The 24784-nt window shown below is 38.8% G+C and overlaps 1 protein-coding gene across 4 annotated transcripts in view; it reads right to left on the minus strand.

Annotated features, from left to right (window-relative positions):
• Nucleotides 1–2757: 2757 nt before the first annotated feature.
• Nucleotides 2758–24784, minus strand: part of KIAA1549L (KIAA1549 like) — a 121540-nt gene continuing 99513 nt past the window's right edge. For all 4 annotated transcript variants that reach the window (XM_030483796.1, XM_030483795.1, XM_030483797.1 and 1 more), the window contains exons 16-21: nt 24306–24435; nt 20049–20396; nt 15129–15226; nt 13756–13901; nt 11250–11401; nt 2758–6410 (exon numbers count right to left, since the gene is read on the minus strand). In XM_030483796.1, the coding sequence (XP_030339656.1) occupies nt 6129–6410; nt 11250–11401; nt 13756–13901; nt 15129–15226; nt 20049–20396; nt 24306–24435 (1156 nt within the window). In that variant the 3' untranslated portion in view covers nt 2758–6128. The remainder of the gene's footprint in view (nt 6411–11249; nt 11402–13755; nt 13902–15128; nt 15227–20048; nt 20397–24305; nt 24436–24784) is intronic.

The following is a 24784-nucleotide window of genomic DNA, read 5'->3' on the forward strand; positions in this document are numbered from 1 at the left end:
ACATCTGCTATACATGTGACCACCTGTTTAAAACTCATTTTTCTCATTTTTCATGAGCCTCATACAGAAAAAAGCTTTGAGAACTAACTCTTTGTTTGCCTCTGTACATCTTAAGGAACCTGAAATGGATGAGGACAAATAGAGGGATCAAAGAACGAGTTTCCAAAAAATATTTTTGGACATATATATACATAAATATGAATACAATACCATATTCCTATTGAATGTGGTATTCCTTTTTTAAATCAAGATGATTTAAAAAAGATTAAATGTTATATGATTTTGGGGCATCTCAGCAGTTTTAAAGATCAGGACCTAAACCACCTTTCTGCCACATCACTTTGGTGGCTACAGTTTTTATAGTCTTTTGGTATTAAGGGCCACCCACAGGGCAGATGTGTTACATAGGGCAGTCTGTCCACCTCAGAGCCCCATTGAAATCTCCATCTCATCTCCCATGTCTTGTAAACAGCTCAAGCGAAAATTTTCATGAATAACAGGAATCACCAGATGCCATTTTTTTGACGGCTTTTCAGTCACTGGGCACAGTAAAGCATTTTTTATCAATGCAGTTATTCTTAATATATTCTGTGCTATTAACCAGGTTTGCCTTTATACTTGACTATCTTGAAACTTCCTTTGGAAGAACAAGTCAGTATGCAATTCATTTACTGACCTATATAAATCTCATTTCCACAAGTTGAGTTTTGCATTATTTATTTTAAAGAGAAGGGCAAGAGTTAAAAAAAATAAGAAGCATTCTAAATGAGTACTCTTACCCTTATTTTGCATGACTACCCTTTTAAATGGAAAAAAGTAATTTTTAAGTATTTTGATAAGAAAAAAACCATCTTAGTCCTGGAGTTATGTCCAAAAAATTTACCTGTGAAGAGAAAGTCTAGCACAGAAAATATAAGTTACCACTTGACATATAGCACTAGTACAAAGCCCACGGTGCTATATCTAAATAACATTATAGTAAACAAGCTTGAGCTGATTAATTTCTCTTTGAACACACACCCCTTTGTAAAAATAGCTTAGCATCTGGAGTGATGTATTAGGTGCGATGGACAATTAGGTGAAAGTATCTAATTCTCTACTTGTATTCTACCTAGTTTATACCTATTTTCAAAATTATGTCTGTCTTACTCAGAACAGTGGTGTGCTTGTAGCTTTTTATGGAGGGGCACTAAGTGGTGAGTGGAGAGATCTACTCCATCAGCCACATCAGCATACTGAGCACAAGGGGCTGCTGTGCTCTGACCAGTGAGCAGTCCTGATCTTAGCAGACTGACCTTTCCTTTTTTCACAAAGCCTGGAAAAAAAAAAGGCTAATGGTGTTAATATACTAACATACTGTGTGATTATGCCTTTTTCCCCCCCCCCAATGATGTAATAAAATATGTATTAGATGCCATACAACTTGTTTTATTACAAGAGATTATTTTCAGTAACTGGAAACTACCCGTGTTATATTGCCACACTCATGTGGAGCTGCACAGAGAATGCACATGGCTTACACAAAGGAATGGAAGCATGAATGGATACGCTCTCTTGCAATAGAACTGAATCTTAATTTATACATCTCAGTCACTGGCAATGAGAGGAATGTACCGTGCCAAGAAGAGCTGCCAAACACAACCATTTTTTAGTAGGCATGAGTTAACATGCCATAGAAGATCACAGAATCATAGAATGGTTTGGGTGATCCATGGCTTCCAGGCTAGCAAGGTACTCTTGACCTGTTAATATCCTTCCTATTATTTCGCACTTGTTCTTTTCCCATTTCATATCAGTCAGGTTTGGGAAGCCATAGAGATTTAGTTATGTACTGGAAATGCAAGGTCATGACCATAACTGATATACAGCATCCTTGGACACAGTACTTGGAGCTGCTCAGACATGAAGAGGATGAACAAGGTCAGCAAAATGAAGTGACTTCTACTAGCTCAGAAAAGTTACTGCTTTTACGCTCCTTCAGACTTTTAGAAGCTGGCAGTTAGCTCTTACATTTGCAATGCTGGACTAAAAAAGTACATTAAAAGGTAATTAATTCTTTAACAGTCAAGACATCTTAAAATATATAGTTAGCTTTGCATGTATCATCCCTTACACAAGACAGTTCTGCCAATCAATCCAGTGTTGCTTTTTCTACTTGCTTCACATCTTTATCTTACATTTCTTACCTCTCACCTTTTCAAAGTTAGCCTGAAAAAGAAATGATCATTACTTATGATAATTTCCCCATTTCAGTATATCAGATTTACGTGCACTTTTATCAAGTTCTACCTGTAATATTATCAGATACAAATATTCATATTTCTAGACCAAGAGCTAGAGCTTCTCTCAAATCCAGATAATAGGTTTTTCTCAATAAAATGACTGTTCAAGAGCAGCCTCTTATCCTCTAAAAAGTTACTGATGTTCATAAATGTCACACATAATATATGTAATGACAGTGGTCATTATACACATACCAAGAAGTAATTTTACATGCATTTCATTTGCAGATGTTTCTACTGATGATTTACAAATCTGAAGATAAATAGTGGTCAGAACATCAAAATTTCTGTAGACAGAAAACAGTATTTTCATTTAACATTTAACATAATTTTAAAGAACACTGGGGTATTTAGTAGAAAAACCTTAATAGTCTAAGTTTTTAACAGTAAAAATGGCATAAATATATGTCCATGATGTTGTAACTTTAACCAAGTATACTTTCTTCTTTAAAATCAGTATTGAAAAACTATATTGTAGCCATACAAAATGTTTATTATATTACAAATTATACACTATGTTTTTACTTTATCATTGCTTTGTGCTCAAACAGTATAAATATTACAGCATGATTTTTCTTTCCCAGGAATGTCCTTTTGTCTTGATATAATCTTACTTTGTACTTAAAAAACCAAAATAAAAATACGGAAACATATTACAAACAGGATAAAAAGCCATGAGGAATGTAAGATGTCTTTGTGAATAAAGTGCACCACAATGGTTTCAGAGTGATGGTTCAGGGAATATTCAGTGGACTGCATGTCATCAATAACAATATCAAACAAAATTAATTCTGAAAGGCAAACAGGTCTTCCTCAGTAGTATGAAGAGTACTTTGTTTAACTTTACTGAAATGGTTTTCTTTCTAGAAGGCTATTTAAATGTCTGTTTGGGGTTTTCTCATTTTTGTATTTATTCACTTCGTTCGTATGCAGGCATTCAAAGCCTGTACATCTATGTAATATCCAAACTTTAATTTCCAGTATGGCAAGATACATGCTTCATTATTTAACATATACTCACATATTTTTTCATAGGACTACTAAATTGCTTAAATTTTAGAATGGCTACAGATTTACAAAGAGAGCTAAGTGTCCCAAAGATGCTGTATAATCTGGTGTGTCCTACCTCCTGTGACTCTTTTGGCAATACGTCGTAACATCACCCTTCCCAGCTATATGGCTTCAGCACTCCCATCCATGTGATTGCTGCTGCTTCCATACTTGGAGCTTTAGGATAACTCTGCAAAACTGGAGTCCAAGATACAGATATTTATTTCACAGCCCATTTCCCTCCTATTGCATAGAAGGGCATATCTACTTGCAAAATTTCACTGAGCTAAATAGAAGAATAATTGAAAAACTGAGATAATAAAGCAGATGCAAAATGTGGCTGGCATGATTTAGTGTAGACTTCACTTACTAATTTAGGTCAATAAAGTTACGAACCAGCTTAGGCTAAATAAGAGTGAGCTGCTCTTCACTGCTGACTGCACTTATGTTACAGTGATTTTAATGACTGCGAGATAAGCAGAATATTGTTCAAGGGATTCTAGTGAAACTCATACGTATGAACAAATCCTAATAGAGAAACTCAGCCTTGCTCTCAGTGAGTGGAGTTGCCACTGCAGCCAACCAGAGTTAGTCTTTTTATGGCACACTGAGTTTAAGCACAGTATTTTTAACTTGTTATTTTAAAGTGTGATACTCTTAGGCAGCTATTAATTCAACACAATTTGGATATATTGTATTACACTGATAAGATCAGTATTATTCAGCTGACAGGTAACTGAGACAGCAGTCTGTCTCTAGTAGACTATATTTATATGAAAGATTGAGTTTCTTTGGTTGCTTTGTATCCAAGTCATCCAAATGTCTATTTGTGTACTCCAGACATAGCATGTTTATACTGATCATTAATATTAGTAGGGTTTTTTTCTTTTTCTTTTTTTTTTTTTTCCCCCCACTTGGTTTATGGAAATTTTCTGACTATTACAGACTAGTCACTTATATAAATATACAGCACATATATACATAGAATTACAAAAATACATTTTATTTATATCTGATTTTTAAATAATAAAAATGAAATTTCACATTTGTTGAAAGATTAGCTAGCATTCCAAAAGCTTCTGCAATATTTAAGGTATTGGAGCAGAAGATATCTGTATATTCTAGGATAACTATGTATCACAATCTCAGTCAGGGTTTATAATATAATTATTTGGGGGAAAAAATATCTCTGCTTTAAAAGTTTGTGCTTCATCAACTTCATCTTCTGTCCCCTATTCTAGTCTCCTCTCATTTTACTGATGGCTGAAAAGCTAAACCAAGTTCCCTTTCTCACCTCAGTAAAGACCAAAGAAACTCAGCAAAATGAAATGATCAGACAAAATAGCATAAGCAATTGAGGAGAACTAAATAACTTACTGAAATGAAGGACATTACCTTTAACTCCAGCTGACATCATATATGCCTAACACAACAAATATTGCAACAACTTCAGTACCCAAAGCTAATTGCTGAAGGAACCGAAAACAACTGTGATCTCCAACAAGTTTGTACAACTGCAAAAGATCAACTACTGCCCCATTCAACTGGTTTGATTTTCTTTGGGGATTGGATTTATACAACAGTGCAGCTTAACAATCAGTGACCTTTATCTTGCACAATATAAAGTCAGCATAATTTCTGGAGATGCTCTCTTTTACACAGAACATTAGTATTTTTGTTAATCCATGGAACTGCTTATTTATTTACACATTAATATAATAATTAGGTCCTCTACATTCAGAACTTCCTAGGTGTGCATTCACTGTTCCAGTATAATCAAAAAACTCAACTGCAGCTTCAGGTAGCACCTTCTGGCACCACTTTACTTGATATCATTGTTTAAGAAAGAGAAAAAAGCACTGTGTTAAACAGAGGTTTTCTTGTCCAGGCAGGTGTATTCATTATTCCAGGTTGGAAAGACTTGCTCAAAAGTCTCAAGTTTGCCAGCTTCACATGCATTCGGAGTGAAAAGCCTGAATATAGAGCAAACGCGAATAACCCTTTTTCGTTTATCTGGAAGCTTCTAGCACCAATATCCTTTGTTGGCTCTTCGTGCATTGTATTCTTTCATACTGAGAAAAATCTCCATAACTCATCAGTAGCATCGAGGGACAAAGTAGCCGCCAATTATCAAATTATCATTCATCTTCTTCACAGTCTTCTCTCCTTTCACCTCTTTGTACTGTTAATAGGATGAGAAGAATCAGGGCTATTTACAGGATATTTATTTGTATTACTTACTCATTTCAAATTCTTTTGGTTTGAATACAGTCTCTAGAATGAAAAGGCTGAATGACTGCATTGCTGAAATCAGCATCCCTTATACAATGTCCTGCAGCAAACAATTAACATGCCCCCTTCTGCACATACCGTGGCCTTTAGCTAACCGTGTTCTACTGTATTCTCTTCTTGAATCAAAGTTTTGACATGCAGAAGTTATTTTCAGCAGCTCTACCTTTGGGCCTGCAAATGAAACACTGTGTGGCACAGACATGTTCAGCAGCATCTCCATTGATCATGGGTCATAATACAAGAGCTAAGTGACAAACAATTGCATATGATCACTCTTATCTGTATTAAACAGTTACCTGGCAGCATTTACTTAGCTGGCAAGCAGAATTACATGTCTTCAGAGTCCTGTTGCTGTACTTTAAGTCATTTCATAGTATTGACATTTCAGACAGAGAAAAATGCCATCACTTTGGCACAATTCACAGCAAATTTGTAACTGAAAATTAAGAGTCGCTTTCTTGGCTACTCCAGGTTGCATGATACAAATACTGTGCACAAAAGATATTAGACTTGGAACTCAAACATATCTGTTTGCTTCTTGGCCAGTTTAGCTACTTCTTCTCTTATTGCCTTTACAAGGGCGGCTGTAGAAATGTTGGTGAGAGGAGCATCAGATGGGTCATTTTCTGTCAGGCTCTGCTGGGAAGCTGCAGTGGACGGCAAAGGAGCTTGCTCCAGGCTCGGATGCATGCTTGCTTGCTGGCTGTACTGCCGAGGCAGTCGGGAAGGAGAGTTATGTTGGTAGCGGGGCCTTGGATAAGCCTCAATGTATCCAGGAAGTGGAACCTGTAGAGTATTTAATTGCACAAAATTATACAGAACAATTGACCCATAGTGCCACCTGCGGGTAACACAACCCTCCCTGGGGCAGAATAAGATGGAACAGATAGGACCATATGAAGAGAACGTAAACTCCATAATCCTAAGCATACATTTACAGCTGTCTATCTTGGCATGTGCCATTTATGCACATATGTCAATGTACTGGGCACTCAACTCCCCAGACTGTGGCAGCAAAAACACCTAGCAGGGAAAACACTGCATGTCCTAATATACCATCACTGCAAAAAAGTCAAAGGGAGAAGACTTTTCTGAAAGTGTGTTCTCTGCTTGCTATTCCTCCTAAACATTTCAGTTTGAAACAGGCAGCATCGCTACATTGCAGGACATCAAAAAGCCTAGAACAGAAAAGTAAAGTTCACTGATTTGCAGCCATCGTCTCATCCAAGTCAGCCAAGTCTCCAGACTTACTGTTCCTAAAACAAAACTCATTACATAAGCTCAGGTACACCAACCTGGAAACTCAAAATGGAAAAGAAGGTTTGAAGTCTCAGAAGTATCAGGATTTCTGGCCACATTCCATGGGGGATTCACAATTTTATTCTGTTGTGACTTCAGTGAATTCAGCCCAGTGTTACACTGGCTAAAATTAAAAGAATAACGTAGGCTCTTTAGTTACTGTGAGATATTAAATTTCCTTCACAAATCCATGAAGCATAATACCAGTCTTTACTGTCCTCAGAAGTTTTTAACGAATCAAATAAAAATAGTATTTGTGTTTTGCAAAAGTCTATAAGACTGGAATCTACAGCCCTTCATTTTGAAGAAGACTTTATGTTGTTACAGAAAGCAACCTGTAACCTGTTACTAGGACAAGATAGTTTCTCCTTGAGAAAAAGGTTGCCAGCTAATCACTCTAGTCCTTGCCAACAAGAAGGAAAGCTGGGTGATGCTCTTCTATGAACTGAGTCACTCAGAAAATTACACTTATCTACACTATACTCAGAATATGACACTTAGAATCATAGAATAGTTAGGACTGGAAAGGACCTTAAGATCATCTACTTCCAACCCCCCTGGCATAGGTAGGGATGCCTCACCACCCTCACAGTAAAGAACTTCTTCCTTATGTCTGACCTGAACTTCTCCTGTTTTAGTTTGAACCCACTACCTCTTGTTCTATCACTACAGTCCCTGATGAAGAGTCCCTCTCCAACACACTTGTAGGCCACCTTCAGATACTGGAAGGCTGCTATGAGGTCTCCACGCAGCCTTCTCTTCTCCAGGCTGAACAGCCCCAACTCTCTCAGCCTGTCTTCATACGAGAGGTGCTCCAGCCCTCTTATCATTCTCGTGGCCCTCCTCTGGACTTGCTCCAACAGCTCCATGTCCTTCTCATGTTGAGGACACCAGAACTGCACACAGCACTCCAAGTGGAGTCTTATGAGAGCAGAGTCTCACGAGAGGGGCAGAATCACCTCCTTTGACCTGCTGGTCACACTTCTTTTGATGCAGCCCAGGATACGGTTGGCTTTCTGGGCTGCAAGCACACACTGAAGCTCGTTCATGTTCAGTTTCTCATCAACCAATACCTCCAAGTCCTTCTCTGCAGGACCGCTCTGAATCACTTCTCCTCCCAACCTGTGCCTGGGATTGCCCCGACCAAGGTGTAGGACCTTGCACTTGGCTTGGTTGAAGTTCATGAGGTTGGCAGTGGCCCACCTCACAACCATGTCAAGGTCCCTCTGGATGGCATCCCTTCCCTCCAGTGTATCAACAGAACTACATAACTTAGTGTCGTCAGCAAACTTGCTGAGGGTGCATCAATCCCACTGTCCATGTCATTGACAAAGATGTTGAACAGGCTCGGTCCCAACACCGATCCCTGAGGGACACCACTCATTACCGGTCTCCAGTTGAAAATTGAGCCATTCACCGCAACTCTGCATGCAGCCATCCAGCCAATTCTTTATCCACCAAGTGGTCCACCAGTCAAATTTATGTCTCTCCAGTTTAGAGACAAGGAATCTGTTAATTAACTTGTAAGTGAAGAGCTAAGTTTCCACAATGTTTAATGACTAAAAAATTAACTTTGCAATTCTTTTTGCTTTAGATTTGCTTTAATGTATTTGACTTCCCAAATATATTGAAGTCTTGCATAAGCATATAATACAGGCAGCCAGGCCATTATCTCAGCTAATTTCTGGGTGTCAGTCAGGCTGAGGTGTAAGGTGCATCACCCACCACAGCTAAGGCTGTGCTGGAATTCTGCAGAAGCAGACTGAAATGTCAAGATGTGGAACATCTGCCAATTGTACATACCTTCTGTGGAACATGGGACTGCAGCATGGACTTAAGAATGACAGCTTTGGAATTTTGCTTAAGTCCCATTTTGGCTCTGGCCCCATGAGAGTTTAACAGCCCCTTGGGTGCTTTTGAAAATTGCCACTTCGGGCATCTAAGAACCTGTTAAAGCCTAACCACTAAGATTCACTCCTGCTCCTTAAGATCTCGGATATCCTTCAAGTGATGAAGAGAATGTCGAACACATTCAGAATAGTGTGATGAGACAAACACAGGAAGCAGGCACGATACAAAAGTGATCATTAAATGCAGTTGCCTTTTCAGTTTACAACAGATTATTCAAGACATTTTAGTAGTACAACATGTGAACAGGCCACTAGAGGCCACCAGGTTACTACTTTCACTAAGCAGCATCTAGCAATTTGGAAAATAACTGGTTTGTTGGATACAGTTGCCTTCTCCCACAAAATGTAGTGTTTCAATACTTACCATTTAACTGAGAAAATAACAGATGACAGTAAATTGAGCTTATAAGATAATTCTTTGTTGTCAAATTTCTGTTTCCCATGTTCCCTGTTTACAGCCTAGCTGGTGGAAATGCATGCAAAGTAAAGAATTTCAATTTCCACCTTATGGATATTAAGCCACTGTTCTTACAAACAGTCAAGAAAATCTTGCAGGCATGATTAAGCTATGCTCTAGAGGCTCAGAAACCAGAAAGCGTCCGGAAACTTAAACCCAGAATATTACTTTTGATCTTTATTTTTTGCAGTTTTATTCAGGCTTCTGACTGTATTATGTTGCTAACACTATTACTACTTCCTCTAGTAATGATTCTCAAACAAAGACAATCTCTTGACAGATTTGCAGTCATTAAGAGGTGCAGATTCCTCATGGAAACTGCGATATTTTGGTTTAAATTTCTTTTTCTTCCTGCAAGGTCACAGGAGGGATGAAAATCTGAGCAGTAAGTTGTTAAAGCTCTGTAATAGGTAAATGAAGTTAAAAGGAACATTTGTTTCCTTTAAATTCTCTATTGACACAGTTATTTTTCAGGCAGCTTCTTGCATCCCTCTCCATTCCTCTGTGTATGGTCCACTGGCACTAACTGCTCTTTCCCCCTCTTTCCCTGGAAACAGTGAAACCCACAACAGGGTTACACTCTTCTCTTTCCAAAGGAAGGAACTGGGGATTGGACACTTGCTTTCCAGTTTCAGCCTCCACTTTCAACACATGATGTCTGACTTCATAGGACTGCAGCCAAGGAGTAGAGATACCAAAAGGGAAAAGAACAGAAGATAAGTAAAGTACTTTTCCTGATTTGCGTGGTGGTTCTTAAAGAAAAAGTTTGGATGATTGCTCAGATACAACAGACCTCCTGGATTTAAAATGTCAGTAAGGTAAAAACCAAAAAAAAAAAAACCAACCCCAAAACAACAACAACAACAAAGAAAATAAAAAGGGTTTCCCTGCAGGAAGGGCAGCTCTGGGGAGGGAATCTGTACCACAGCATCACAAGCCTCCTGGTTATCAGGGGCACAGCAGCAGATGTGCTCAGCTTACAGGTGAACCTCTTTTTTCCCAACAGTTCAGCCTACAGATTCAGGCTTGCATCTGACAGCCAAACCAAATTCTTTTCCTCGCAGGTATTAGGAGCAGTAATAAAGATTAGCCGACAAATAGCCGTCCCCAGGAACATTTATGAGACCATGTTGTCTCTTGCTTAGCTGCTCAAAGCCAACTTAGACTGTAACTGCCATCACTAGAATATTCTGTTGACGATATGCACAAGGAAATAGAATCTATCTCCCAGTTTGTTTAGCTGAATTGGTTCTGCATAAATACCAGATGTGAGCTCAAGCAGCAGAACTGATCTTTTTTTCTTTTTCCTAGTGGAAAAAAGCCCTAGATTTTAGAAATTGTTTCAAACATGATAAACTACTGCAATTCAATTTAGGATGTTTCAACTTTTTTTCTTTTAAATGTAGGTATAGTCTGGGCTAAAAAATACATCTTTCTCAGACTAGGATTGTGTAGCTAATTATTTTATGATCTGTCACTCCAGCCTGCAGGAGGACTTGAAGCACTATGCAGCAGGAAAGGCTGGAGCAGTGCTGGGAGCTAGGATTCAGGAGCTGGGCTGTCCTGAGAGAAGCCTCCAGAAGGGAAAGATGCTCCCCAGCTTCCCAACAGCACAAGGCCACCTTGAGAGGCAACATCATTTAATCCTGCCATGTGCCTATCCAATTATTTAACTTCTGTCTTGGGAAAGAAAAATGGTACCTAACTCACCATCTTTAAATAGGTGCCAGTCCCTAACCTAGTGAATGATTTAACTCTCTAAAGACCTTGCTTTCAGTTCATGGGACGGACAGCTAAAGTATCTATGCCCTCTCTTATAGCTTCTCATTACTAGGGATTATTCCCATGCAAGGAAGTATTATCCCTCTCAGATTCTTTGCTGATCACTTAGCATTGCTTAAACTTTCTCCTGTGCAAATCACAGAAAACATATGTAGTTAGAAAAGCAAGGATGCTTACTGAGTCTGCCCACTGCCCTGGTAATTCATTCTCTCCAGCATAGGGCATCCAGGCTTGGTTCCTGTATGCGGTGGGTGGTGTTGGGATAAAATAGCCTGTGAAGCCAGGTCGGTTTGCTGCTGGTATGGCAAACACTGCTGGTACGGTATTTCCTATTAAGAAAGAGAGTAGATATAATTAATAGCTGCCATTTTCAGTTTTAAATTAGAAGATAGTGCTTATGAAGTAACTATTTGGTGATTGTGAGAATGTGACCACCATCGGCTGGATTTAAGGCTGCCACCGTTTGACTAGAACACATCTATCATGCTGGGAAATACTGGACGAGGCAAGATTTGCAGTTGTCTAAATCATGCACATCCTTCGGAAAAAGAAATGACAACTTAGTCCATAGGACTTGATCCTTATAACAGCTGATCTTCATCAAAACTTTGAATCATTAGAAAAAAGGGTGGGGTTTCCCCCTTACGTTTGCTTCCTTGTATTCAGCTTTTAGCTGTTGTTACCATGGGCTTCAGAGTAATGCACCTTTCTTTTCACAGTTTACATAGTCTGTCTTCATGTGTCTAGGCAGAATTAAACTGTCTTAATATCTCTAGGCACAAAATCTATAAATATGAGTGATACATTTAAAAGGTTGCAATCTCAACAACCTCCTCATAAAACTTCAATGCTTCCATAAAAAGTACGGAGTCTGTACCTGCTCAATTCCTTTCCTAGGAGCAGTCTACAACTGCAATAAATTATGCAGCTACAATTTAAACATTTTTAAGGAAACTTGTTGGCACCAGTTCAGTTTTATCACAGAAAATTGCCTCCAGAGCAGAAGCGTATCATCTGTTTTAACACTGCCTCAAAAAAAGGAAAAAAAAGAAAAAAAAACCCCAAAACAAACAAACAAACAAAAAAAAAATCAGAAAAAAATGGGAAGAAACCATGAGGGATATTTTTATCCAAAATACAGACTAATAACTTGTATGTTATGTTTTACGTTTACACAGTGTTTTCTGCTGCCAGGGACTAAAAGTCCTAGCTTTCATTCTGACACTGGGTTGTAGTGCCTTTTCCCCTATGTCAGAAGAATGCTGGAGTCACTGAGCCCTCAGAGAAGCAGTCACCATCCAGTTGCTATGGAGAGGTGGGATCCATGATGTATGCCTGCATGGCAGGTAGCCATGGGGTATCTTACAGGACCTCTAGACCAATTTCCTCCAGCCCCTTGGCTTGGAAGGAGGTGGACTAAGAGAAGATGTGTGGGCAATCCTTGTTCTTCCCGGGTCATCAACAGCACAAGGGTTGCTAATTTAAACGAGTTAGCAAGGCTAGAAATAAGTATTCTTCAGACATGTACAGAGAAGAAAGTGCTGCTCCTGTAGATGGCACATGGCTTCTACAGCACAGCAAAATAAGCTACTATTCAAAATGAACATCCAATTAGCTGATATAACACCTCATCCCAAATTCTTACTGCAACATCATTATTGTAGAGCTGATGTTGATGGGCTGCATGAGAGTGACATGAGGCCGGCCGTTTCATGCCAAATCAGCACCTGCAGCAATGTTTCTTCATGTATTGAGGCAATACAAATTTGTTTTCCCACCAGAACATTAGAAACACATGTATTACAGTTTCCTCACAACTCTCCTTGTCTTTCCCTATACTGCAGCATTTCATAGCATCTATTTCATAGCAGTACATAGCATCTATCACATATATGAAATTTTCCTCCAACTACCCCCAGGATTATTCTGGTGAACTCCACAATGTACACAAAGGTCACTTTGTCTCTTCTGAAATGCAGCCACTCTGCAGTGGTAGCACAACGTACCTGTTTTTAACATACAGCAATAAAATCTCCACATCACTGCAAACAATAAAAAAATATATCACAGAGTACATTACTTGAGACATGAAGAACAAGCTTTGGTAGACAGCATATTTTGTAGCTAGAAATGCTTTAAAATGAAAGGGTGAGCATCTGCTCTTTTCAGATTCACATGCACCATTTGCAGAAGGTAAGGCAATAAGTGAAAGCAGAACAGATCCTTCAAACCTGCTATATTTAATTAATTGACAACAGATTTGGATATCCACATTATTATTCTCAGTAGAAGATGTTGAATACAATGCAGGTAATTCTCTATTACTTCCGAGAAAGCTAGGAAAGATTTTTTTCCTGGCAGATTAAAAGAGCCATATCTAATAAACCTACAAATGTAAAGACTTTGAACCAACAAGAATGATTTTTTTAATCTTGTAAGCTCTTCTCTATAGCTCTTCAAAAAAACATATTCCATCAATGAAAAGCTATTTCAAGTATTTTCCCAGCTGTCATCCAGATACCATCAAAAGAGTGTATTAGCTTAAACTTACAATATTAAACCACCTAATAGTTTTTCTCCAAATAATCATCTATATTTGCTATATCTCGTAAATTCACTTATATGCAAAATAAATTACAAGGCTCTCAAAGCTGCAAGTTGTATGTCTGCATTATTTTTTCACCTGAGTGAAAAGCTGCCTGATCAAGTGGACCAACAGACATCGGAGCTCTTGAACCCGGTGCAAAAGATGCCTGATCGTGATGCTGGGCCTGATCTGCCCCACTGGACTCAGGTATTCTCACTTTGCTGCCAATATCTGATGTAGACCTGTGCATTAAGAAAGAAAAAATAGAAACTTTTGTCATTGTGACTGACAGATGAGATTCATAGCCACATACATGCCTATCAGCTACAGCTGATGACAAGCCAGCTAAGAATGAGCTATCTGGTTTTGCTCTGGCATGACAGAAGTTTGAAGAACACCTGGAGAACAGTACTTCTGGAGAAGTCTGAGAACAACTTCTTTAGCTTGGTCACTACTTTGCCAAAGCATGTTATTGCCATCTCATAGAGCCTTTGCTTGCTGCTTCAAATGCCTGTGACATGCAACACAAAACCCAGAGCTTCACCATAGTTTATCAACACCAGACTGCAGACACTACCGTATTACTACAAGTATATATGACATGGTATCATATGGTAGGAGACTACTATGGTAAGTAATGTTAACTGCACTTGGGAAGTACTAACATCTTTTGAAATGGTCATCCCAGTTGCTTCAACAACTAAAATGTAATGGATGAACAAGAATATGTCAGCAGACAGTGCCCATGCCCTGAATATTTGCATGCAGTTCCGGTGTCATTAGCACCCAGTCAGGAAAGTCTCCTCTGGCCTCAGTGCTCCACAGCAATGCTCAGCAGGCCTGCAGTGCCTCCAACTGCAGCTGGCACCAGGCAGCACCTAACAGCACAGCACTGGGGACTAAAGGAGTTAATCATCCACCACAGAACTGGGAAAATTCCTTGAAAAGCATTTTATAGAGTGCCTTGGTGTGAGCAAGAGGCAGAATGTATGAACTGAGCTAAGGCAATCAGGCTTTTGCAAGGATTTAGCTTCAGAAACACAGGTATGAGATATCTGAAAGCTAGGCAGAAATCCCTGGATCCAGGGTACTGAGAAACATCTTACAATTCCTCCATATCCTGTTGCAAGTCCTTACAATAGAGACAAGCAGGGAAAATGACAGCACGAGTTATCTACCCCACGCCTGCAATACACTGCACCATTATGCGACTTGAGGCAAAGCATGTTTTAAAAGAAATTGGAGCCTGGATTTCCTAATTTTATTGAAACCGATTAGCCAATAGAAGACAAAATTCATTGTTATTCCTTTCGTCTTTGTATTGAAATGAAACAAAACCAACATGTTTCAAATTTCATTAATGTGTCTTTTTAAGTGGCTTGTAAATACCCCCTCAAGGTTTGCCCCAGTTTGTATTACAAACAGTAGGGTTTAGAGCTCATACATAAAATAAAACAACAGATAAATACCTCCTGAGAGACGCAACAGCCACAGGACCTGTTCTGGGAGGGACAGGCGGTGGAGGAGAACCCATTACCATCTCAGGAAGCTGAGAAAATCTGTAAGCCTGTACAGGAGAGAAATAAATATTTTCTGAAACACCAGTGTATCTCAGTCAAATTAAAAATCAAAAGCAAATGAGAAATTAAGTACTTGCTTCACATGCTAGCCAACAGGAAGTTAACTTTTTGTGGCATCAATAGTGATTGCATTTTATTTTAGAATTTACAGTGCTTGGGTGATTTTAGGATGTGGGAGAAAATGTGAACAAATGAGTTCAGAGCCCAGATGAAGTCTCATTAAAATAAAGTGTATTAAACACTGTCTCTGTGACATTTGTATCCTTGCTGGCAAAATAGATCTGTTATGATTATGTATTTTCACTTCCTCCAGAAAAAAAGTGTTTTAAAGATTCAGAAAGCATCCTAAGAGCAGCATGAAGTGAAGTAAAGCTGCCTGGGAGCAATTTCAACCTCTTCCTTTCAGCCTTGAAGAGATGAAAAGAAAATTCTTCACAATAAAAAAAAAATCAAAATACCAAACCAAAAAACAACCAAGCTTTGTAACATTCTAAAGCAATAACAAAGGTCTCAAACAGTTCTGAAAAAGTAGAGCAATTCAGAGGAACACAGGGCCAACCCAGTAAGTCACAACATTGAGCATCTTGCCCATGGTAATTCTGGATTTCATCACTAATACATGTGAAGGATGAGTAATCGTGTGCGAGAAACACACAGCGCCCAAGAAATGAGATGTAGGACAAAATTTTATCTTCTAAATTCTTTGTACTGCTATAGATTAGAGGTCATAACTTTGATAAAGATACTTTAAGACAGAGGGATGATATCTCTCTAGCACTTCATTGACACATTTCTTCAACACATTGCGGTTTTGGGCTCTTTTGCAGTTTTGTTGTTTTTACTGATGATGCTTCCGAGCAATGCAGAGGATTAAAAATAAGATCAGAGCAATAGCAAATAACAAATGATGGGGAGGCTGTCCAGTATCAAGACATCAAGAAAAAACTAGACTCCAAAGTCTAATGGTGATTCTTTAGACCTCTAAAGAGGTATGTATGTGGTTTAGCCAGTGAAGCTGCCTCCACGAAGAGCAGAGACAGCTAGAAACACGTTACCATGCCATGAGTCACTATCTCCTGCCTGTAGAAAGAGCCTACAGCATTTATATGATTAGCTCAGACTTAACACCTACATTTAGGTTTGAATTTGGCGATGTAAGTCCCACACTAAATATCAAAAAACACTATCTTTCAGTATTCATATTTAAAGATTACACATTTAGACAGAGTTCCAGTAACTTCCTTCTCAAATTGCTGCAAAACTGGGTTAACACACAGGAAGAGTAACTTACCAAATACTGACTTTTGATGTCAATATCTCTAAGGGAAAAGCAATACAGATCAAGCGTCTTTCTGCCGCCTCTCACTGCACCCCTATTATAGCAGGGCAGAGTTGCTCAAAGGCATGTCTATGAAGGCATGTAATTTTTCCTTTCGTGCCGCATACAAAGTCTCCTAATATTTACTTTCAGCATGCTACAATGGTATTTAAAGTATTTCTATATTTAGGCAGGGGAAAAAGAAAATAAAATAAGGCAATGGTACATTTCCTAGCCAGCGGTTGGAAATACTGATGTTTAATGAAAGAATTGTATGGAAAAAACAAATACTGAATTTGCATCAAAGAAAACCTCAATTAGATTTCTCCTAATAGCGCTGGACTTGAAATGGTCCACAGTGCCTCTTCTGCATCTGCAAAGCTGATCTTGCAGTGATCTTGCAGGCTGAAGCAAACACTTCCTCTGGCTCCACAAGCCTTTCATCCCACATCTTGCTCTCAGCATGCATTTGAGAATATGAAAGTAAGCATGAAATTAATTCCCCCCTACTCCCATTTGAAAGGAACAGCACATGAGCTAATGGTTCAGAGAGGTTGGCGACTGAGTATAACAGGGTGGATAAAGACACAGAGGTAGATTTGGGGGTTCTCTTGTGTATCAGTGGATGTGCTTTGGCAAATGGGTATCAAAGGAGACATTTTAAGGGATCACAGACAACAGCTCACAAACATGCTGTGACTTGCACTGAAAATTTGGAGAGAGAAAAGAAAATCAAAGCACTTATTTTAATGTATACATAGGAGATGAACAATTTTGAGTGAGAGGCAATATTCTGCTGATGGCTGCATGAGCATGCATAAGCCTATGCATGGGCAGATGGAATCCTGTTAAGGGGAAAATTCCTGTTAGGAGATCTGCTACACCATGCCAAGAAACAGTCCATCCAGGGGGAGAGCAGCCAGCCCTCTTTGTGCTGACCTTCCACAGACACCAAAATGGATACGAGAGGATCTCCAATAACATTGCTAGAATTTCTTCAAGAATTGGGGCATTGGTGCTTTCCTGCATGCAACACACCAGTGGAAAAAAATTTTCAGAGGCTAAATTAGACCAAAGATTTACTACAGATGCCTGTTACAGATTTGGATGAGCAATTAGGTTCTAGGCTAACTGCTGTGATTATAGAAATAAAGTCACTTCACTGAAATTTGTACACTGTTGTAAATCCAACCAGGAAAAAAGAAAAAAACAAACACCAAAACCAAACCAAACAACAAAACAAAAAAAAAAAAAAAACAAACAGCTGATTTAACAGAAAATTTGCCTAATTTTATTCTTTAAAATGAGTTTATCCTTTAAAAAAAAGTTCATCACTTGTTTTTCACAAAAACCACAAAACACAAACAACCATCAACAACAAAACCAAATAAACAAATAAAACCAAACAAACAAAAACAAAAAAGAGAAACATCCTGCATTGATTCCAAACTCTATTTTGTTGGAAAATAAGGACTTATATAATACAAACAATATAACAATCACTGGCAGAAGTAATCACATATGAGATTCAGGACAGACTACACAGGTACCAGACACCAGACTGGAACTGACTTTTAAGAAAGGGCAAAAATAAATAATTCTTGGTTTGCAGAGGTAACATCCTACCCCACATAACAATATGCCAGTGCTCAAGTACCTCTCATTCCCAAAGGTGCTGGAGGCTGTTGCTCATGCTGCAGCTCACCAAGCTGACACCTTCCCTATGTGCCAGCCACCTCACCTCCAGCACTGCCTGTGGTAGCACCTTCCCCAGGGCTGCTCAGCAGAGGTGTTCCAGGCAGGCAAATGGCTGCTCACGTGCAGAGAGCAGCAATTCTTCCATGTTTTTCCTACCCACAGGTCACTTCCCACACACATCTCAACTGGGTATTTTCAATTTCAACCCTCTGTCCCCATTTGAGAACAAGCCAGTACATGGTGTGGTTAAAGTACAGCTCGTATTTGTGAAACTGATACAGAGCACGCTATGAATTAACAGCCTTTATCCAAAGTCCAGCAGCTCATGCCTATCCACATCTGTGGCCATCGACTATCTGCAGGGAATTTTTTAACACTATCTTCAAAACAGAAAGATAAGGAAATGCTTAAAGGTGCTAAACACAGAGATGATTTAGAAGAGTAATCATTTGTATCTGAAGTCTTAGAAAGCAAACAGTGAAGCATTCACCAAAAAGTATGGTTACTACATTAAAAGAATAAAAAAACCCAACAACTTTTTGCCATATAATATTTTTTATTTCATTATAGAAAGATTCTCTGAAGTGTCAAAGTAATTTGACTAGCCATTAGCTGTCTTTTAAGCTTGTAATTGAATTCTAACCATAAAATATGATTATACGCTCTATGAAGTTCATCGGACCAATTTCAAAGCACCAGAAGTAACCTTTAGCAAGATTTAAACAGCACCAGCCTGAACCTTTGCAGACAGTGCCACTGGCTTTCAAATATGTTTACAATAGTACAGAAACAGCATCCTTTAATTTGGGAGGGGGGTGTTTTATTGTCATGGAAGGAAGTCATGGTAATAGTTATTTTGAACTGAGGACATTTTTCTGCATTAGTAAGCAACTCAGTTTGAAATGCATTCTTTAAAAAACTATTCGTTTCTGACCAAAAAAATGCCTTAAAATGAACAACTTTTCACACTGATATTGATATATGGGCTATTTCTCATGTGAAAGCAATCATCTCTGGTTCAGATTTATACCCGACATATAAGAAGGAAAATATGTTATTGAGTTTCACAATACTGTGTGTGGGAATTTAGAGGTAGTTTCCCATGCCAAGGGTGTGCATAATGCTACTGCGACTGCTGTTGTGATACCTACAAAATTCCTTTAACAATTTGCACCCACGGATTTAAGTTCTTAATTTCTTTATTACTTCTGTGAGGTAAGGACATGTTAGTCATAACTGGAGGCTAGAAAATGAAGCCTAAAGAGTGATTTACACAAAGTCAACCAAGACACCTGTGGAATCAAACCATCTTTCGAGTCCCAATTCAATGGCTATAACTGCAAGACTGACAGTAACAGCCCACATTTCAGGTCACTTCGATTACTGCACTTGGTTCACCCTCTTACTCTTCACTGATGGACCTCGTGCAGAAGCATTGGGTGTTTGTGCCTACACAGTTTTTCTACAAAACCAGACTGCTTCCTAATACACATTCATTTAAGAGGAGGAGACATGCAGGCAAGTTTTTGATCTGCTGAACAGCCTGGAGCTTAGTGCAGGCTGTTCTTTCAAGCACAGCTTAGACAAGACAACCTTGCTACTGAAATAGATACTGAGTCTTCCTGCAAGAGACAGGTATGGGTAAAAATATACACACACACCCCTCTACCCATACTTATTTAACATAAGCATGGCTTTACATTCTGGTTTCAAGCATGGAAACAGGGCTACTTCTTTTAAAAATGTGTCTCAGAGCAGCATATTACAGTATACTAAAGAGAAGTTTCACTTACTGGTCTTGGTAAACTGTACTGATACACTTCTGGCCTGTATGTGGGTACCCACTGTACCCCTGCTCTAGGCCGGGTCATGGTACCAGGCGCACTGGTCACAACCTCGGAGTAGGGTAAGTGCGGTGTGGAGCTGTAAGCCTCCTGCCTGCTCTGTCCTCCATGGCCTGCAGAGGCCAGACTGAAAGCCTCTTCCAGGAGCATGTGCATCTGCTGCCGAACCTCATCGATGGAGGGCTGAGAACTTAAAGTCGAGGTCTCCGAGTGGCCCTTGGCCTGACGGGACCTGGCATAGCCCCGAGGCTCGCTGACACGGTCGACATTAGTTTCTTCTATAATTTCAGGCTCGGTCTGTTGGATGGAATAAAAGCACGTATACGTAAAAAGCTTTACAAGACAGTAATTGTGCTGCTCCACACAAAACATTCTCAAGCACAGATGTAACATATACAAAGTCAGGAGCTGTGACAATGTAGACACATGACAAATACTGCAAAGGAGTTACACGCTGCAGGCGAGTATAATTGCCTTTTATAGCCTGCATTGTTTGCTGCAAAAACTATCAGGGACACTCTGTAGCAGATTAAATTGTCAATGATTCACTTAAAAACAATTAGAATTAATGTTTACATTCTTTTCTTAGTTGATAGTATCAACGGGAGTACAACTGTGCCAGGAGGAGCATGGCTTGCTACATAGTACCATCACTACGAAGGACCCCTTACAAGGGACCACTTGTTACAGCTACAGAGACTGAAACTCTATTTCCATTCACACATAGTAAGATTTCAGAAGAATGAAAGTTTTGGAGTTTTCCTGAAATTTATAACCGAGTGAGGACCACTAACAATGATGCCACAAACTAGGTCCTGTCCCCTGCAGAATGCTGACCCAGCTTGGTCATCTTACCTAGCCACCAAACAGTAACTGCGCAAAAATCTATCTAAACCTAATGTAGGAACAGTGAATGAAGCATGTACTCTTAAGGTTCAGGTAGTACTGGGGCAGCTTAACTTGAACGGTTACTTCTAGGGTAATTCCTTCTGTACAGATAAATACAAACAGAAGTCACCCCCTGCATTTTTTTCCTGTAACTCCAAGACAGAAACATCATATTGTAAGAGCTTGACAGTAAATACCTAACTTAATCTATATTCTGTAAGATTGATTTTACAGCCTGTAGTTTTAAAAAACACATTTTAAACAGGCAACCTGAAAAAGCAACCAATTCTTTATAATTCTTTAAATATCAGTAAAATGCATTTAAGATGCTAGGATAACTGGCATGAAGAACAGGATATGTACCTCCTGTATAGCGTGTGGTTAGAATTGTGTTAGCATTTTAAATAGCCACAAGTAAATGAATACAACAGGATATTCTTATTAAAAATTCCAGCACTATCCTAATAATGTATTTGACCACTCTGTAGCTCCTACTGTGGCATACTTTTTTTTTTCCCATGTAATAGTGCTTTTCTACACCTGACTAGATAAGCAACTGTGCCCCTAACCTTTTGCAAGTTGTGTATGGTCATATGTACTATAGGACAGTCATAGTACATATTTCTTCATTTGCAGTGAAAAATATAAAATTGACTTTCTTCTTCTGTTATCAGCCATTCAAAGAGTTACATGTTAGCCTAAAACCTGATAATTTAACTAAAATATCTTAGCTGTTACAAGCATAGTTATATTTTGTACTTAATGAAAATATAGCATGGAAGGAAAAGGAAAACCATGACAATAATTAATCATTTGCATATTAGAATTCAACCGTCATCTGTATGATTATATTTATATAGTATATTATACAAATTCAAAACCACAAACCCAACTCCAGGCTTCCTAAGTGGTACACACTAAGACTGGGGGAGGAACAATGTAACTGCAACAAGTTATCTTAAATGGAAAAACTTTGTAGGAAATCTTCAACTAGATAGTTTCCCTTAATTTTCTTCCTGCGTTTTGATTCCGCTGTTGTTTGTGTTGTTACAGTAAATAAAAATCAGGTAAGTTTTAGAAGCCTGACTATAAAATGCAATAGTAGTTTCTATGAGTGCAACCAAGAGTCTCTGAAATCATACTATCCCAACTGGATGATTAATAACCATGGTTCTTCTATTCCATCATATCTATAAAAATGTCAGTGAATGGAATCCCACAAGAGATCTGTTAGTATCCAATGCTGAAATAAATCAGGTTCTCTACTACAATCCCTTGGTGAAGCCGTTAGGCTTCTATAGAGTGTCTAAAATATTTCTTATGAATAAAGAATGCATACTACTAGATGAAAAGGAAAGGACAGAAGATTCGGCATAAAACCCAGCACTTTTTCAAAGCCCTTTCCCACCCATTTTCAGAGGTCAGATTTCCAGAGGTGTTTAGTTGCACAACTGGTGAGATCCGTATGAACTCCGTGCATGAATACGGATAGGAGCCTGCCTGCGGGTATCCAGGAGACTAAGCCTGTCAGACACTAGGCACAGCTTGAGGAGCCTCAGACAGGAGTGAGGGAAACCAGCCCACGCTGCAAGTGGAGGCTTGGGAACTACATTTCAACATCCTCTCCCATTTCCCCTGGGAATTTTTCTACTTTCAGATGAGAAATACATTCAGAATTAGAAGAGGTGCACTGCAGTGAATCTGCAGCACATCAGGCAAATGGAATTTTATGTAAGTGACCAGTAAAAACACTGCCATGGACAGCTCACTCAACAATAACAGAAGAACGGCGAAAGCAAACTTGTGTGTGGTGTGCACAGAGCTCAGAGTTTATCATGACTTTTAGAATATTTCAGAATCTGCATAAGCTCATTAATCTACTTTCAAGGATTTAAACAAATTTTCTTTAAAATATACTTTATAGAGAGTATATATAATATATTAAATTACATTTTAAAAACCTTCTGCTAACTATTTATGGCATATTAATTTTGAACTAATAACAGGGGGCCATGCCTGCTCCCAGAATGTTTTCAACTTTAATTTCAGGAAAATATCACCTATGAAAAAACAGCTTTTATTAGTATTTCAAAAAATTCCCTTGCTTTCTTGAAACATGATTTCCAGGATACTGAGGAAAGGCTGGCTTGACGATGTTTTTATCTAAGAAACCTTGAAAAATAAAGGAAATATTGGGAGGAAATCTTTTTGCAAAATGTAAAACCTATTTCAGCAGGTTATACCTTTCTTTTTCCAGGCTACGGTGATGTATTCTGGTGCCTCGAAGCAGTGCACCAGTTATCTCACTCACATGGCACAACAGGACTCATGCAATCTGTTGGGAAGCGTCCACATGCAGGAAATCATTTAAGAAATATGGCACCAACAACATGCCCTGAAGAATTCTGTAAAGGATTTAAACTTCCTTTGGCAAATCCCCTGGCCTTGGCACATTCCTTCACCTTGCTAAAAATGCATCCCTGGCAGCTGAGAGAGTTGACAAAATGCTTGTTCCTCCACAGAGTTTAGAGGATGAGCTTCCTTATTTTCCAGAATGATTTAGACCTTTTCTAGAGACTGATCTTCAGGGATTGCTGAGCTATAGCATTTTGTATACATGACAAAGGACTAAAAAATTCTACATTACCCCAGTGTGGGGGCTATTTTTATCCTCATTCTGGATGCACACAGTGTCAGCCTGCACCCAGTGTGTGTTGAGACTGCACTAGACAACTCGTCTGCCTTGTGTTGGCTGCATGAGATCCTTGGACCATAAACCAGCATCTCCTCTGGCTGGTTTTGACATTTATCTGTTCAAAACTCTCCCCGTTCTGACACAGTAAGAGGACAATATCTGTTCCTAGGGGATTTCCACAAAACACTGACATCTGGATTTCAGTGAAATTCCCAGAAGTTGGTTGTTCATTCTTCTGATTCAAGAGAGCAGCACCAGAGCTACAGAACAAACAGAGGATTTTAAATGCAATGAAAAAAAAAAAGCCCAGTATCATGTCAGTGGCTGTACACTTAAAAGAACTATATAAATTCAAAATTCAATACTTTGGCAAATAATGAGTTTCAGGGCAAATGTTTTGTTTGCATTTCAGACTGTAAAATGATGTACAGCTATAATGTACATGAAAGAGTCTGTGCTCTGAGTATCCTGAGCTTTTTTCAGGATGTTGAGTGCACACAAAGTACTGTAATGTTAAATTCCCAGTGCCACTCTGGCTTGTAGCTTACCAATAGTTTCCTGGGTGTAGGAGTAAGTTAAGACCTTGCTGAGAAAATTTCATTACATATATCTGATAAACTCACGTCATATCCACTGTTACGGATTCCCCGCCTAGGTCTTTCTCGAGTCACAAGAAGATCCATCTCAGTTTCTCCTGGGCTAGGGCTGTTCAAAGACTGCCTGCTTCTGTATACAGAGTTCTTCAGTGGTTGCCTAGAAAACGTGAAACAAGAAAACAGTAAAATGAAAAGAAAACAGAAAAGAGACAGGCAGCAGTTCTCAATACTTACCTTTATTCTAATATGATGGGGTTTATAAAAATGCCACTTAATCATAGGCTATTCTATCTATGTATACGTAAGTGATAGAAATCAGTAACATTATTCAAGAGATCATTAATGTTGTTTACTCTTAAAAAAATAAAGCCACATAAAAGACACGGACATCATATGTGGAAGCTTTTCAGATTAAGTATGTCCCAGGAAAATATCAGAACTCTTTTGACCTCAGGTGATATGATTCAAATTCATAAAAATTAAATATGTGCTATTATAAAAAAATA

The sequence above is a fragment of the Strigops habroptila genome, chromosome 4, assembly GCF_004027225.2.
Source record: "Strigops habroptila isolate Jane chromosome 4, bStrHab1.2.pri, whole genome shotgun sequence".
Taxonomy (NCBI): domain Eukaryota; kingdom Metazoa; phylum Chordata; class Aves; order Psittaciformes; family Psittacidae; genus Strigops; species Strigops habroptila.